The 18,398-nt window shown below is 45.1% G+C and overlaps 1 protein-coding gene across 2 annotated transcripts in view; it reads left to right on the top strand.

The window, feature by feature from the left end:
• The window catches only part of ABTB3 (ankyrin repeat and BTB domain containing 3), a 314,326-nt gene that overhangs the window by 170,988 nt on the left and 124,940 nt on the right, over positions 1–18,398 (top strand). For both annotated transcript variants that reach the window (XM_027070914.2, XM_027070913.2), the window contains exon 2: positions 11,006–11,155. In XM_027070914.2, coding sequence (XP_026926715.1) covers positions 11,006–11,155 — 150 coding nt within the window. The remainder of the gene's footprint in view (positions 1–11,005; positions 11,156–18,398) is intronic.

Consider the following 18,398-nt stretch of genomic DNA (forward strand, 5'->3'; position numbering starts at 1 on the left):
GTTCACATAAAACCTGTACATGGATATTTATAGCAGCTTTATTCATAATTGCCAAGACCTGGAAGCAACCAAGATTTTTTTCACTAGATAAATGGATAAATAAACTGTAGTACATCTAGACAGTGGAATATTACTCAGTGGTAAAAAGAAATGAGTATCAAGCCATGAAAATACATGAGGAACTAAGTGAAAGAAGACAATCTGAAGAAGCTAAATACTATATTATTCTGGAAAAGGCAAAACTATGGAGTCAGTTGAAAGATCAGTGATGGGCAGGGATTAAGAGGAGAGAGGGATGAATAGGTACAGCAGTAATTTTATGAAGGAGGAGGAACAATTGAATAGCAGTGAAACTACTTTGTATGACATCATAATGGTAGATGCATGTCATTCATTATGCATGTTTCCAAATGCATAGAATGTGCAACAGCAAGAGTGAAGCCTAATGTAAACTGTGGGCTTTGAATGATAGTGATGTGTCAGTGTAGCTTCTTCAATTGTAGCAAATGTGCCATTCTGATGGAGATATTGATAATGGGGGAGATTATGCATGAGTGGACATAGGGGACATGTGGGAAATCTCTGTATTTTATGCTCAATCTGGCTGTGAATTAAAGCTGCTCTGGAAAATAAAGTCTATTAGAAGGGGAGGTGGTGAGAAAGAAGAAAGAAATAGAATGAATAGGGGCCACCTAAATTTAAAATATACCACCCCAAACCCAGAACTCAAAGAGAGTCAGACTAATACATTTGCCTGTGTTGAACAAAAACAATCCTACTTGAAAAATACTCAAAGGCAGGTGACAAACTAAGAAAATGTGTGCATGGCGCACGTCAAAGGGCAGATTTCCTTACTATAGAAAGAATTATACAAATCAGTAAGGATCTGATATTTCTATACACTAGGCAAAAGTATGCAAAAGCACTTCCCAAACAAAGGAAAACAGATGCTAGTAGCTGTGAAAAAGTTGTCTTGCTCGTAATTACTTGAGATCAAATTAGACACAATTTTTCAGCTGTCACATTGGTTAGGGTATGGTGCACACACGTGTACTTTTTCTTCATGGCACTTCACACAGTTGCACTTGTACATTTATTTGTGATTACCCGAGCCAGACTTTGTTGCCCGAGCCAGACTTTGAGCTCCATAAGGGTAGGGCTTGTGTGTTGTTTGTCTTGTCTGCAAATTGTACATTGTCTGGGCTCAGTAGCTATTTGTGAATGAATAAGTCAATAAATAAATGAGAATGGACAGAAAATTCTGAAACCTTACACGACAGAGAACAGTGGTTACTGGTGGAGAGGAAAGGAGGTTGCTTTCAGTTTACCATTTTATCCCCTTCTCAGCGTTGAAGTTTTTTAAATGGGCATGGATAGCTTTCTAATTAATGCTTTGAAATTAGCTAGCTTACATTTTTTTAAATTTAAATTCAAGTTAGTTAACATAGCTTACATTTTTTTTTTTAATGAATGGCTAAGATGGGAGAAAGATGAAGAGTGGACAGAGGATGCATGGAGGCAAGCTTCCAACTTCCTACATTATCTCAATATGTTGTTAAGGAAGCAAAGAGTCAGCCTAGGCGGGATGCTGTCAACACAGTGCTGAGGGGTCAGGAAATCCAGCCACGTGCCCTGCTCAGCCACACCAAGGGGCTGGATAAGATCTTGAGGCTCGGACAGAAACGGAGAAGGATCAAGTGGGTATCAAGGGTCCAGGAAAGCCAGAGGTCAAATTTGAGACACCCACTGAGCCAGAAAAGACCCCCAGGCAGCACTCTGAGTCCAGGAGATCTGAGAGGCAAAGAATGTTATGGGGCAATGTGTTGATCTGGGTCTGGTGGCAGCCTGAGCAGGGTGCCATTCTCTGCCTCTGTCATATCTCCCACTGACTATGGACGAATCTGGGTGTTTGATGGTTATTCTGTCCAGAACACTAGCAATGAGTCCTGACCTCCTGGAGGCAACAAATGAGGCCAGAGGACTCAACTGTCCCCCTTCTCATGATGTACAAGCCCCTCAGCAAGGCACTCAAGCCCATCCATGATCCAGTCTCCACCTACCTCCCTAGTCACCACCTCACTGTGATTTTCAGTCCAGCGCCCCAGCTGATTACAGTCCCTACAGTGCACCAGGAGTTTCCTTGCCTCTATGCCTTGGCTTTTGCTGCTTTGTCTGGTTTGCCCTTCTCTCCTTCACCCCTAATCCGGTTCACCTAGTGAACATCAGCTCATCTATGAAACCTTTCCTGACACACCACCCAGGTGGGGAATATCCCGATTCTATTTGTGTCATCTGTGTAGCATGTATGGACTTCTCTTATAGCACCTGTGACACTCATGAGCATGTGTACTTATCCCATTAGATTATGAGTTTCTCATAACATCTCAGGACAGGGTCTGTGTCTTACTTTTCATTGTAATCCAATCTGGCAGATTATATGGGAAGGAAGGAAGGAAGGAAGGAAGGAAGGAAGGAAGGAAGGAAGGAAGGAAGGAAGGAAGGAAGGGAGGAAAGGAAGGAAGAAAGGAAGGGAGGGAGGGAGGGAGGGAGGGCAGGCGGAAGGAGGGATAGATGGATGGGTGCATAGATAGATGAATAGAAATTAAGCTCCACAAGAGCTGCTACTTTGTTTTGTTTCCTGTTGAATCTCCATTGCTTAGCACAATGTGTAGCACATAGTAGATACTAAAAAAAAAAAAAGCTTAATTAATTACCCTTTAATTGATTAAATGATGATCCATTACATAAACAGAAGTTTGAATGGATGGATAAATGGATGGTTGAGCAGATAGATTGGTGGATGAATTTGCATTATAAGTACTCAAGAGCAAGATGCACCTTGATGTAAGACAAGAGAGTCTCCATTGTCCATAAAGCTGTCTCCTCATTATTTTACTCTGGCCTGTTGCCACGTGTTTATTGAAACATCAGAGACCAGTTTTTAACTCAAAACACTCTAACACACAACTTCCCTGTCAGTCACACCCAGAGCTGAGGTTTATCACTACCATGTGACTCAATACCCATTAGTATCACTGCTGTATAGTGAGCAAGGGAGATGTTTTTCAGAGAACTTCCAGTCCATGTCCTGGGAACCAGATGATCTCTAAAATCTGACCTCTGTCATTTCCACAGCTACCCAAGACCTAGCTGGAGGTCTAAAATGCCCTTTAGGAGGAGTCAGGGACTCCTGGGCTTGCTCACAAGCCCTGCAGGGACCCAGGCACTCATCCCTACAGAGACAAGGACACTGGGAAGATGAGTCTCCTTCTCCTTCTAAGCCCCTATGAGATGTATGTAGCTCAGGACTCTATAGGAGAAGTTGCAAGGATAATGCGATAAAGGGAGAACGCTGGGAGAGGAGGGAGGACAAAGGGGGCATCCAACAATCTTGTAAGGATATTTAATAATGCTCCCTAGGGACAGGGAAGAAGAAACACGGGGGGAAAGCTATAAGTCACCATGGGGCTTACATGATGAGGCTTTGCTTCATGGGAGGTGAGGAGAGGCAGCAAGAAAGCCTGCCCAGCATCTCCTCTGGGGTGTCCAGCAGATATCTCAAATTGAACACAAGAAAGCCTGCCCAGCATCTCCTCTGGGGTGTCCAGCAGATATCTCAAATTGAACAAAACTGAACTCTTGATCTTCTCCATAAGCTTGCCCCTCCCACGATGTTCCCATTTTGGTAAATGGCAAATCCATCCATTCAATTGTATAAACCAAAAACCCTGGAGCTATTCTCAGCTGCTCTCTTTTTCTGACACCCTGCACCCGATTAGCAACTCCACTGGCTTTACCTTCACATTGTGTGGAGAATCACTTTTGCACCATCTTCACTGTTACTACTGTGGTTCTGCCCTGGCCTTTCCCTACAACCTGTTCTCCACCCACGAGCCCTCCAGAAAGGTCAGGGCACATCGCTTCTCTACTCAGAATCCTCCAGTGGCTCCCATCCTCCTCAGAGTAAAAACCAGAGTCTAGAGTCGCCCACGAGGCTCAACCCAAACTGCCCTCAGCACTTCTCTGCCTCCATTGCCTACTACTTCCTCACCTTCTGTTGCTTCCTCCAGCAAGAAAAGCTCACCCCTCTTGAGGTCTTTACCCTTATGATCCCCTCTGCTGGCTTGCTCTTCCCCCAAGATATCAGCCTGGCTCCCATGCTCACTACCTTCATGTCTGTCTTCAAATGCCCCCTTCTTAGTACGACAGACCTGCTCCTGGACCCAAAATTCCCCATCCTCCCGCTCTTCTCTTTTCCATGGCACTTACCAGCCAACCAGCTACATATTCTACTTATGTATTTGGAACACACGTACCAAGACAGCAAGGGCTTCCAGTATTTTGGTACGGGATTCCTAGTACCCAGAAGTGCACCCCAGCATCTAGTGGGTGCTGAACCAGTACTCGCTGAATGAATGGATGAATTAATGAATGAACAGAATATTTTGCTTTTGTTTCTTCACAGTCCTGTAACAAGTTGATTTTCTTATTTATGCTCTTAGTGTCGCTTCACTGTCTTGGTGTGCCTCGTACCACACACAGTGCCTTAATGACAGCATGGCTGCCTCTGTGCCCTGCTCTCAAGGCTGACACACCCAAACTCAGATTCTAATTAGCTCCCTTGTTCCTGAGCTGACTGCTAGGGAAAGCTGGCTGCACCTGGCTCATATGGGGAGGGCAGGCTATGGTGTCACCTTGGGCCACTTCCTCCTTTGTGACCCTACCTTGTCCCTGCCTCTCTCTGCCTCAGCATGCAGTAGGTACACCAGCTACAATAAGCTGTGGTTTCATCATTTCTCAGGATCTCCCTCTCTGGACTGGGAACTCCCTAAGAACAGGGTCTATAGCTTTTTTGAGTCTTAGGATCTCAAAAGTGACATTTGAATTGGGCCTTGAAGGATGAATGTGAACTTGCTGGGCACTTAGCGGAAATGGCAATAACTAGGTCTAGGTCTGATCCTGAGGACCAGGAAGAAATGGAGATAGTTGGTGCAGACCACTCTTTCTAGGATTTTGTCTGTGAAAAGGAAGAGAGAGAAACACGGTAGCTGGAAGGTAAAGGTTTAGTGTTTAAATCTAGACCCTTTTTAACCCAGGGCCCTCCGTCCCTGTCTCCCAGTCCCTCCTTCTGCACACTCTGTTTCCATCTTGTCCCTCTTCTCCAGCCAGTTACATGCAGAACACATGCCTCTGGGCCTTTTTTATTCCTTGGAATGTCCTGATCATCATCATCATCATCATCATCATCATCATCATCGTGAGCTATTATAGTGAGCTATTTACTGAGGTATTTATATGGCCAAGATTCACATGTGTTTACTTATTTGATCACCCAGTGGCCCTATGAGGATTGCACTATGACCATGCCTGTGTTATTCACAAGGAAACTGAGGTACAGGGAGGCTTGGGTGACATTGCTGTAAAGTGGCAGAGCTTCAATTCAACCTAAGTATTCATTTGGGCTCCAGATTCCACAGTCTCACTCCACAGCTATAGGGTGTCTGCTTCCCCAAGTCCCAGCCCCCATGTTAAGCTACCCTGGGAAACTTCCCTGAAACTCCTGGTCCAATGTGTGCTCACCTCACTGTGCTCCCTAGTGAGACCTCATACACGCCTCTGCCCTAATCCATCCCTCATAGTGTTTCCGTGGGTGCTGGGTCTGTCTCTCCTGCCAACCAGGAGCCTTTGAGGGCAGAAATGTGTCCTGTTGTCCTTGTGGGGCTCAATGTTTGTGGTTTATCCCTAAGTATCTTCATGTTCTTTCAAGGTCAGCATGTTTATTCCATTTAAGTACTTCAGGCTCCATTTATGGGCATGTTATTGAACCCGTTTCTGAAAATTCTCCATCTTTGTGTTTTCTACCTCGTATTTCTTTTGATGGTTTGACTTCAGAAGTCCTAAGAATTTTCCCTTTGAATGTAATTCATTATGAAGGAAAAATGAACCATGGTCTGGGTTTATTCTAATTGGAGTATGGCATGCCTGTCACACATGAATGGGTTCGCCAAGCCAGCCCTGAATTTGTTTCCCACTGCCAAGTATCTTAAAGGAAAAAGGGGTTTTCAAGCCAGTTGTGCAAATATTTTTAAAAATCTGATAACTTCCTATCTTGCTCCTTAATAAGTTTAACGCTAAAAGAAAGCCTTCTGGCATCATGTTATTGAATTCCTAAATCTTTAGCTTCGAAGAACTTCACTTGGATTATTAGCAAACATTCATCGACCCCCTTTTCTGTGCCAGGTTGTCCATATATATTATCCCATTATGGCCTCCCAGCCATGCTAGGCAGTAGATAGCATCAGACTGCTTACAGAGGAAGAAACAGAAGCTCAGAAGAGCCAAGTCGCAAGCCCTGTGCCACACAGCTGGGGTTGGGCACCACAGAAATCTGAACCTGGCCAGGTCTCGCTGGTACCCGTTCAGGGGTTGGTCTGCTGAACGCCAGCTGCTTCCTTCCTGTTTCTTAAAGCTGGTCCTGGTGCCAGGACCCTCCACTTTAAATTCTGGGTATAACTGAGCAGCAAACAAGGTCTAGCTTGGCAGGCGAGGCTTGGAGAGTTTGTTCTCTCCTCTTGCAGCCAGACAGACAAAGCAGAACCCAAGCCTGTGTACTGAGTGCCAAGACGTGCATAATCTCCTTGAACTCCTCCATCACTGTCGTCACCATCGTCATTGAGGGGAGAATGGCTGAGGGCTGGTGGCTGTCTTATTTGGTTTTCTCTTGGTGGGTAAATGGCATCCAGATCCAATAATAGAATGGAACTTGGAGAAAAGCTGAGAGGAGAGAAGGGATGGGGGGAGGGGACTTTATATTTGCTGAGGGGCTTTCCTATGTATGTAGGAAGGTAGGCACGTAGGGAGGCAGAAATGCAGCCCTGATTGTCCCCATCGGAGACAGAATGCCCATGTGGTTGGCCCAGAGGAGGAGTTCTCATATTTTATGTTCTAAGCAACCTAACCAAAAGGTTGTCTGTCTCCAGTCCCACAAGATTTTGGAAAGATGATCCTCAAGACTGTTTGAATCCAGACATTAAATAAACAAAACTGCACATTTGCGGGAACAGGGTATTTAGCAGGAGCTTACTATAGGCCAGAGGCTTTAAGGATACGTATTATCTTGTGTAATCACTGCAATAAACCAATGAAGGAGATATTTTAACCCCTCTTTGCAGACATGGAATCTGGGGACCTGGGAAGTTCTTTGTCCAGGTTGCACAGAGGCTGCTGTGGGATTGGAGCTCATGGTTGTGCCAGACCACGGCACCCCACCTACAGCCAGTCCCAAAGCAGAGAGACCTGGTTGTAGCTGGGAGGATGGACATTCAAAGGCCATTATCTTGTAGGACCCACAGACCCCTTTGAGAAAGTGAACGAACTTCTCCTTTTAGACAAATGTACAACCCACCCCAAGGTAAGAGAATTTCAGGGAGACCATAACCCCTTCACACTCATTGTTGACCATAGCTGATGATCACCTGCTCCCCAAGGAAGTTATTCCCTCCAGATCCAGAGAAGTCATGTTTGAATGTTGGTTCCCCTGTCTTTGAACTTGAGTCTCAAGCACCAGGCTGTGGCTATCCTTGGCTCCAGTAATGGAAATTGATGAGTAGTCCAAAGCTCTGGCCTGTACTAACTAAAATAACACTAAAATAACATGCTAGGACCTTCCTATTGACCCAGTTCATTTTTATACAAAAACAAATAATTCCAGTTTATGTATATCTCCCATACAGAGTCCTCCGAAAGAAAGAAAACCCTGGTGTATGATCTTTGCATAATAGATCATTATAGGTTTATTAAATCTTAGTAATCTAGGTTTCAAAGCTTCTTTGAATAATTCTATTTTCACATGTAAATTTGATAACCCTCTAAAAAAAAAGGAGGAAAACTTCCAAGGGAAATTATTTATTCTTATTATAAAGCCTAAAGTAGTCCAAAGCTGGGTTTATACACATTAACTGTGATTTTCATCACAGTTAACATATGTTGACCCCCTATTATTTGCTCAGCACATGCAAAATGCTTTAATACACATTATGCCATTTCATTGCTTGTGCACAGCAGCCCCTTGAGGGAGACAAGGCCATCATTATGACCTCTACGTCACAGAAGAGGAAACTGAGGTCCAGAGGGGCTCTGTGACCTGGCCAAAGTTAAACACCGATAGGTAGTGGCAGAGCCAGGACTGAAGCTCTCTGGGTTCCAGACCACCCCAATTGCTTATACCTCAAGCAGTGTGTGAAGCAATGTTTCACATGGATGTTTGAAATGAGAACTTGCTGCCTATAATGCAGATTCCAAGAAAGCAATCCTCTGAGTGCATGTAAGTGTCACTTGTACTAGAAATTAGAAAACTTTTGTCCTCCCCGACATTCAGGGCTCACTTGTGGAGACGGGTCACCTTTGTTGTGAAGCCCTCTGACCACCACCTCATCCCCTGGAACCTTGAGCTACTTACCACACTAGGTCATGATCATCTGCAGTGAGCTCTCCACAGGTAGTAGTGTTCTGAATAAGAGTCAGGGACACTGGGGACATCCGATGAGGGATTGGACCAACATTCATTGCCATGGCAACGGCTACTCAACTTGGCCTCTGACCAAATGTCTCAGCAGGTGAGCAAGCAGGAAGAAGCAAGGATGACTCAGGGCATCCCAGCCTGGGGTGAACAGGAAGATGACTCATCTATTGAGGGAAGGGAGACAGGCAGGAGGCCCGCCTTGGATGTTGGGCATCTCCGTGAAGGTCTTATCTTCCCTGCAAGGCTGAGAGTTTCTGAACTGCAGGGATCAGCTCTCCATCACGTGTCCATCCCACATGGAGCTCCGCACAGGACTAAAGAGTGCCCAGTGAATCTGTATTGTTCACTTAATGCCGAGTTGTGTCCTACGACAGTCCACGGTGTTTTCCAAACTGCTCATCATGGCCCATTAGCGGGTCATGAGATCATTTTGGGGGCTGCAGACCAGCAATTTTATTAATAAGATAGAAGAGAAGTGAAAAGGGAAAAAATGACAGTGCGTCCTACGTAGTAAGGATCATGAGGTTTTTTTTTTTTCATGGAAAACATGCAAAGTATGTATGGGGTGTGTGCGCGCGCGTGTGTGTGTGTGTGTGTGTGTGTGTATACACTGGGCTGTGATGTAAAAGGTTTTTTTATCCTGAGTCACAATCAAATGTCTGAAAAATATCAGAGAAAAATTTTAGAAAGACACTTATTTGATCAGTTTCCTGATTGTAAGAATATTACCAGTGACCGTTTATTTTCATTGTTCATCTACTTCTTCGGGATTCATCCAAAAATCACCTAGTGGCATGGCCTTCTCCGCTGTGTCATCCTGTTAGGTGTGAATGGGAAACACCCAGGAACAAGTGACTGGCTCAGTGTGTCTAGAGTCACTAATTGGGCAACACGGGTCAGAACTGGTGTGTGACTGGTACCACCTCACACCTGCCCATCTGCAAAGCAGGAGTCTTTTGTTTGCTGAGCCTTTGTAGTTCAAGCAGGGTGAGCAGTGGCCTTGAACTGCTGACCTCTGCATTCTGTCTGTCTCCACTCCCCCTACCAGTTGGCTTAAGTCCCTCAGCACCTGTATATTATCACTTGTATCGTTCCCATGTTATTTTCCCATTGGCAGTCTTGTCTCCTTGGTTAGTTTTTGCACTATTCGAATATGTCTTCTGCTGCTTTTGTAGCTCCAAAATGCAGCCCTCTAACGGGGTTGGGAGTAGAGTAGGCACTCAATAAATGCTTCCTATTTATTGAAAACTACTCATTGTTCAGATCCCTGCTAAGACACCCCTTCATTCCTCCTGTTCTCCTACAGTAGAGCATGTACTATACGGCTTCATGGCTATGTGTGTTAACGGTCTTCTCCTTCACTTAGACTATGAGCCCACCGAGAACAGAGAGTGTGTGTATTCTATCCATCACCGAATCCTCAATCCCTAGCACAGCACAATACCTGCCTGCGTTGCCCATTGTGTCCTCAATGATCTGCACTTGGTAGTTGTATCTGTTAGTTATCACCAAAACAATGCTGAGTAAAAAAAACCCACACTACCTCAAAGGCATACCAAATACATGTTTGTTTTTGTGGAGGAGCTCGAAGCTACAGGGAGGTACTAGATCTGTTCCATGTGTCTTCTCACCACCCTTCGATTAGCAGACTAGCAAGGGAATGTTCCACTCACGATGATGGCGGAGGTACAAGAGAGCAAGTTTGGCCATACAAGCACTTTCAGGCCTTCGGTTCCATCATGTCCCTTCATATACTTTCTGCCAAAGTAAGTCAGTTCGTCAAGCCCAAAGTCAAGGAGCAAGAAAGCATGCTTTGCATAGGAACTTTTGGGTGGTGAAGGGAGAAGTGAATATTTCTAAATAAGAAACCGAATTAAGTTCTCAAGCTCTTGCTAAATGCTCATGGAATGGAAAAGAAGGGAAGAAATTATTCGAATCCAGGGATTTCCCATAGGTTTTCACCATAAAGTTATAAATGTCCATGGGGACTCTCCTACCTCCTGACATGTAACTCCACAGAGAAAGCCAGAGTTTTGTCTAGCAAATAACGGCCCAACCACCCAGAGTTAAGTTTTCTGGGCAAATAGCGACTGCCAGCAGGCTGCTCAGGGACGTTCAGGGATGGCAGCTGCCTCTGGGAGGGAGAATGGGACAGTGACTGCTGGCTTCTCAAAAGGCATCTCTGAGTGGATAGAAGCCAGGCTGGAGGGGGAAAGAGTGTTCTGTTTTGTGTCCCCTAGCAATGTGTGCACGCAGATGAATACCCACACGTTTGTTAAAATCAGCAGGTCAGGATTCTCAGGAAATCTTTTAAAATAACTAGTCATCACTTCTAAAAGGAGTTCAGAGCCCTGGTCCCCGTGTTGGCTTTGCAGTACCAACTCTGGTGTGGTTTGAGCTTGTGCAAGGCTTTCACATCCCTCCTCTGCTTAACTGAAAAATAACGGCCTGTTTTCTTTCGTTCTCTCTCCCCACCTACTGCAGGGGTGCTGTGCCTGCCAGACAGCCTGAACCTTCACAGAGACCCTCAGCGGACGAACAAGCCGGGGGAAATGCCCATGTTCAGCCAGTCGGAGTTGAGGACCATCGAGCAGTCCTTGCTGGCCACCCGTGTGGGCAGCATCGCAGAGCTGAGTAAGTGGATGCCATTCTCTGGCTCTCTCCGTGCCCAAGGTGCCACTGCCCTCAGGACAGTGCTTTGTAACCAACCAGGTGACACCTTTTATTGAGCACATGCTGTGTGCACAAAACGGTGCCATGATAGCCATGGGGAAGGCAAGGGCTCGAGTCAGACAGGCCTGGTAAATTTCCTGGCTTTGTCACTGTCGTAAGTTTTCTGAGCCTCAGTTTCCTTTTCTATAAAACAAAGAAAATAGGGGTGCCTGGGTGTCTCAGTCGGTTAAGTGTCTGACTCTTGATTTCGGCTCAGGTTGTGATCTCAGTTTGTGAGTTTGAGCCCCACATCAGGTTCTGCACTGACAGCCCGGAGCCTGCTTAGGATTCTCTCTCTGTCTCTCTCTATCCCCTCCCCCGCTCCACCTCTCCCTCTCTCTCTGCCCCTCCCCTGCTGGTACTCTCCCTCTCAAAAATAAATAAACTTAGAAAAATTTTTAATAAAAAGTAAAATAAAGAAAAAATAGTACCTAACTTAAAGTATAGTATAGTTGTGATGATTCAATGAGCTAATGCCCATAGAGAGGGTTTGCCATGGTGGCTGGCACACAGTATATGGTCTATAAAGGGTGGCTGGTCACTGTCAATTTCCAGTGAGATCCATTTAAAGCGTACGTCCGGGGGACGCCTGGGTGACTCAGTCGGATAAGCGGCTGACTTCGGCTTAGGTCATGATCTCACGGTTCACTAGTTTGAGCCTTGCATCAGGCTGTCTGCTGTCAGCGCAGAGCCCTCTTCAGACCCTCTGTCTCCCTCTCTCTCTCTGCCCCCCCGCCACACACATACACTCTCTCTCTCTCTCTCAAAGATAAATAAACATTAAAAAAAGAAATTTAAAAAATGTTTATACAAAGCATATGTCAAATCACATCTTTCCTCTGTTCAGAATCTTCCACTGACTTTTCATCAGACCCATAGGAAAAGTTAAAGTAAGCCCTTACAATTGCTTCCGAGCCACCCCACATATCCCTTCTATTCATCCACTCTCCCCCAAGGCCCACCCCAGCCATCCTGGCCCCTTGTTTTCCCGTGAATATAGCAGGCATGCCTTAGGACCTTTGCACTTACTATTCCCTCTTCCTCGACCACTCCCCCACCAGAGAGCCATATGGCTGACTCCCTCATTACCTTCAAGTCTCACACAAAATTATGATACCCTGAAGACCCCTTATCCTCCTGTATTTTTTGTTTTTTAACAAAAGTTTCACTGAGATAAGTTTGCCTCTTCAAAGTGTTCAATTCAGTGAGTTTTAATTACTCACTAAGGTATACCAACCATCACTACAATCAGTTTTAGAACACCAGTGTTTATCACCCCAACAAGAAACTTGATAACCATTAGCAATCATTGCCTTCTCCCTCCACGTAGCCACACTCTATATTTGTACTCATTTCCTTTTTTAAGATTATTTATCTCTGAATATATTCTTACAGAGAGTAAGTTGAGATATTTATTTTGTTCACTGATGTAATCCCAATGCCAAGAATACTGCCCGGCACATAGTACGCCTTCAAGAAATATGAAGGAGGAGGGATGGAGGGAAAGAGAGGAAGAGAGAGGGAGGGAGGGAGAGAGAGGAGCAGAAAGGCAGAGAGAAGGGAGGGATTGTCAGGAAGGTTGGGTGTCTCCAGTTTGAGCAGTGATTTGCCATGTTTATGCACCCTCTAATTCAGGGCTGTGCTCTTTGAGTCTGGCCATTCAGAACAAAATAATAAAACTGTATTTACTTACGATTCTGTTGATTGCCAAATTACTTGACTGTTGTGTTCTTGATGGGACCGGAGCATTGATCTCAGAAATGCTGGATTATGTCGAAGTATGAGTTGGTGTGAAATTCTAGACAGTTCTGAACCATGAAAGATTCAGGGTCCAGAAGGCAACTTGCACCTCTTCCCAAAGGAATTCTTGTATACACAGGACAGGCACATTGCTTGCCCCTCCAGAAAGAGAAGTCATAGCTGATTGAAGCCATTGTGAGCCCTGTGGTCATTAGGGAGCTGATTTCCTTGCACCTGAATTTGGAAATTGTGCTTGATTCTTATCAGACCCAGAAGTCACAAGATGCCACCAGTCACAGGGTCTCCAGCTACCAGTTGGCTATTGTTCTTAAACTTCTGGGTGCCCCGGACCCTTTTGACAGTCTGGTGAAGCCTGTGGACCCTGCCTCAGAATAATATTTTTAAATGCATGAAATAAGTGGACACATTTACAAAGGAGGCTGATTATATTAAAATTCAGCTACTGAGGGGTGCCTGAGTGGCTCAGTCGGTTAAGGAGCCGACTTCAGCTCAGGTCGTGATCTCAAAGCTTGTGAGTTCAAGCCCCACATCAGGCTCTGTGCTGACAGCTCAGAGCCTGGAGCCTGCTCCAGGTTCTGTGTCTCCCTCTCTCTCTCTGCCCCTCCCCTGCTCATGCTCTGTCTCTCTTCTCAAAATAATAAACATTAAAAATGAATAAATAAAATTCAGCTCCTAAATCTTTTTAATCAAAATTGCGATGTAGTCATTCTACACTTTTCTTAGCACATTATGTAACAGGATCTAACAACAGTTTTGATGACTCCATTATTTTGAAGCAGTGATGTGTGCGAATGATATTTTGAAATCTTCAGTAATTGGAAAGGTATAAGAAAGTGTCTGCATTTTAACGGCTCCCCAGAGATTTGGTTGTAGCGGGTCCAAACAGCCCCCAGAGTGGGGTGGTGTCTGTGTGGACATAACCTGGGAAGAGCTCCCTCACTGACTCTGCACTGGCATCCCAAAGGTTTCTCCTGGGAAACGTTAAGGATCCCTCTTGGAGTCTGGCTCCTGGGCTGGGGCCCTACCGACTTCTGGCACTCTTCTAAGAAAGGATTTGCTAAATAAATCTGTACTTCACCAAAGCAGGCAGCCTACAGTAGCGGCTGGCCGCATGAATTGTTTTTAAGGACAATTTGCTCTGTAAACTAGACGCTGTCGTTCTCGTTGAATGTTGCCTTTCACATACGAATTGTTGGCATACAAATGGGGTGCTGCTAATTACAAAGGGGTTTTGTACGTTCATTAAGTCAGCCTCACAGAATGTGTGTGCAGAAACACATTGATAAGCCACCTCAGCGACTGGAGGTTATAAAATTGCCTTCTTTTCTGATCTGACTGTAATTTAGAGTGGCTTGCTCTGTGGTCTGAATCAATACAAGCCTTGCTGTCTCTGTGTACATAGAGAGCCGTTCTTCATATTCAGAGATTACTCTACCAGTGTGGATTGTAGAAACTACTGTTTTTCTGCAAGGGCGAGATGCAGTGAGTTCGTTCCCAGATATCCCTGCTCTTCTGGAATCAGGCTGCCCAGGGTCAAGAGCCGAGCCCCTACCCATGGCCTTCTCAGTAGTCAGTAATAATAATAGCAGCAGCTGATGTTACTGAACCAGGGAACTATGATAAATCCACATGAGTTATTTCCAGTGTAATGACTGTTGTCCACACTGGCAGGAATGGAGGCAAGAGGAGAATGAGCAACTTGTCTAAGATCAACCATACCCATGAGCTGGAGGGCTTGGGACTGAGCTTTTCCGCCTCGCCTCTAGACTGCCCTCCCTCTGGGAGAAGCCCATTGGATGTTTCTACATGTTACAGGTGCAGTGAGGGCTGTGTTCCAGCTCTGAGGATCTGCCATTTGCTCTGTAGGATGCATCGTGGATGCTCTCCTCTAAACATAATCGGAGGTGCAAAAAGTCACAAAGGATTCTATCCAGATGGGGACCACCCTGTGGGCTGAGACTTCTCCCTATAGCTTCAGACCCTGCCTATAGCTTCAGAGCATCACATTAAAATTCAGAACTTGGTCAATCAGGATGTCCCGAGCACTTATCTTTGTCCAGCCTATTATGGCTTGGGGCGAAAATACGTCCACTCTTTCTGGAGCACCTACCATGTGCCAAGTGTCTGAAATAGATTAAAGGTATTCCCATTTCACAGATAAGAAACTGAGACTTGGAAGGATATGTGTCTTGCCCAAGGCCACATAGCTGGTAAGTGGCAGTGATAATTCAAACCCAGTTTTTTCTTTCTCTGCCTTGATTCACTGTGTTCCAATTCAGCTTCGCATCACGAACACCTAACACATCACTCCTAGCGTGGGAAATCGCTGTCGCATGTCAGTGAATAACGGGATGGCACACAGCGAATGAGTCTGTGAAAAAAAGATCTGAAGAAAATGAGGGGAACTCCTGATGAAGGTCCACTTGAATATTAAATATTCTATGGAACTGGATTTTGATCTCAGAGACCTGGAACTAAACCTACGTGTGTCTAAAATATTTGAGCACAAAGCTAAATTAGGATGCTAAGAGACCCCCAAACTAACACAGGCTGGGATTTTTTTTTTTAACTTTGAGCCCTAGAAAATTTACACGGTGATGCACTGAACATCACAGTTGACCTAGAGACTGGTGGGCAGTTCCTTCAGGCACTCCTTCCCTGAACCAGTGAGCAGATCTGAGAGAATTGGGTCCATCCGGTCTCTCCTAGTAAGGCCATGGGAAAAGCAGAAGTCCTGGATCGTCTTACTTTTGAATCAGCTTGACTCTGCATTTGGCTCCATTCAATCCCACATTTGTGTCCTCTGAGGTCTTACCTCATTTCTTCTGCCTGATGTCCCAGCCTTAGCCACAAGCTCTCAATGAAACCCCATTGGACAGTCATTAATTACAGTGTTTGCTTTCTGTGGTTTAGAGGGGAGAAAATGAGAGCCTCATTGTAAAATGCCTCTTTTTATTGTCTTTTCACACTAAACTGTGAACTTGTCGCTTCCACTCAATGAGGCAGTCAAAATGGGGCCATTAATTTACAACAGTGAGTAAAAAGAGTTTCTGGGTTATCTCTCCTCAGTATCACTAGAAAGAAAAAAAAGCTCAGTCCTTTTTGCTTGGACAAGAGGGTTTCTCTCCTTGTTTGGAATGTAGCTGGGCTCTTTTCAGAGAGTCGTGCTGCCTCTAGCCCCTGGGGTGCACCTGTGACCCTTTCAGGTAGCAAAGTGGCCAGTGGCCTCTTGGTATTTCTCAAATACTCCACTCCACCACAGGGCCTTTGCACTGCTGCCCCTTCAGCCTGTAAAGCTCTTCCCCTGATATTCACAAAGCTCCTCTGTCACTTTAGTCAGGCCTCTGCTCAAATGTCACTTCCTCAGAGAGGTCCTCCTGTGACCACCCGCCTCCCCCTCCCCGACTGCTCTCTATACACTCTTCCTGCTTCAATTTCTTCATGGCACTTACTACCACCTGACATACTGTATTTTTATTTATGTATTTTCTGTCCATGCCACTAAAACTGTAAACCCATGGCAGCTGAGAGATTTTTGTTTTAATATCACTATATCCTTAGGGACTGGAACGATGCCTGGCGCACAGTAGGACTCACTAAATATTTGATGAATGAATGAGTGAATGAATGGTAAGTTTCCTGCTGAATCCAGAGTTCAGTCTTCTGTTGCATCTAATGACTTGGATTACACGTGGTCTTTTCATTCTTTCATTTTCAAGGGAGGGGGTTTGGGTGAGGCAGGTTAAACAGCAGTTTAAGATGCTGGAGAATGCCTCTGTTTTCTCCTCCATGCTGTGTAACATAAGGCAAGTGACTTGGTCACTCTGATCTCTGGTTTTATCATCTATGGAAAAAGGGTGACGATACTTTCTCTCCCAGGGTTACAGGATGTTTTGAAAACGTACTGTAGTAAGTGGCAGCTGAGTGTGGATGAGACAGAGCGGAAGGAAGAAGGTAAAGTTGCTGTCTCCATTGCTGTCTTCTGTTCAAAAGAAGCCTACCATTGGAATGTATAGCCCTTTGTCCTGGGAGATCACATCTGGCATGCAGGGGGATGGCTAGTGGGAGCTTCTCTGATAACCTGAGTCTGGCAGGTTACAGCAGCATTTCCCAAGGGTAGGACAGGAGATGATCATAGGTGATACACAAAACACTTTTTATTTTTAATTGCTATGAATTTTTCATGAGCACTAGAAAAATATTGGTTTTCCATTTATGGCACTGATATGAAGCTTCCTTTTACAATGAGTGAAAGAATGAGCTAATTTAAAGAAAAACATTAAGTAGATAAATTGTACCTGCAGCCCACAGATATGAGAGAAGTCCTGATGGTGATTCCCCCATGGCTGACATTTGAGAAACCTGGTTATAAGTGAATTCTATAAGGTTTCTGGAACCAACTGCAGCTGCCCAAACTTAGAGCAGCTAGTGACAAGTGTGTTTGTTATTTTCAGTTCCTGAAGCTAACAGGTGAAGCAGCAGATATGTGCTCTACATACGTGTAGGGTAGTGGTTGAGATGGGGCTAGCGATTGCAGAATACTTGTGCCAATTCCATCTCCCATGGCCAGGCCTCCTCAGAGATGACCTTAGGGCCTCCAGTCAGGAACTAGGCTGATGATGTCGATGGTGATGATAATGATGACGATAATGATGGAAGTGATGGTGGTGGTGATGATGGCGATGATGGTAATGGTGACAATGGTGATGGTAATGGTGATGATGGTGGTTGTGATTATGGTGGTGATGGTGGCGATGATGATGGTGGTGGTGATGATGGTGGTGGTGGTGATGGTGGTGATGGTAATGGTGATGATGGTGGTTGTGATTATGGTGGTGATGGTGGCGATGATGGTAATGGTGATGATGGTGGTGGTGGTGATGATGGTGATGATGGTAATGGTGATGATGGTGGTTGTGATTATGGTGGTGATGATGGTGATGATGATGGTAATGGTGATGATGGTGGTTGTGATTATGGTGGTGATGATGGCGATGATGATGGTAATGGTGATGATGGTGGTGGTGATGATGGTGGTGGTGATGATGGTGGTGATGGTGACGATGATGATGGTAATGGTGATGATGGTGGTGGTGATGATGGTGGTGGTGATGATGGTGATGGTAATGATGGTGATGGTAGTGGTGATTATGGTGGCGATGGTGGCGATGATGATGGTAATGGTGGTGTTATGGTGTGGTGATGGTGATGATGATGATGATGACATTAATGATGGAAGTGATGGTAGTGATGAAGATGATGGTAGTAAGGGTGATGGTAATGGTGGCAATGATGGTGGTGATGGTGATACGATGATGATGGCGATGGTGATGGTGATAAGAAAAAAGAAATAGTGCTGAATATTTATTAAGCACTTAGGGTATGCTAGACTTCAAGTGTTTTA

This window comes from Acinonyx jubatus, chromosome B4, assembly GCF_027475565.1.
Source record: "Acinonyx jubatus isolate Ajub_Pintada_27869175 chromosome B4, VMU_Ajub_asm_v1.0, whole genome shotgun sequence".
Lineage (NCBI taxonomy): Eukaryota > Metazoa > Chordata > Mammalia > Carnivora > Felidae > Acinonyx > Acinonyx jubatus.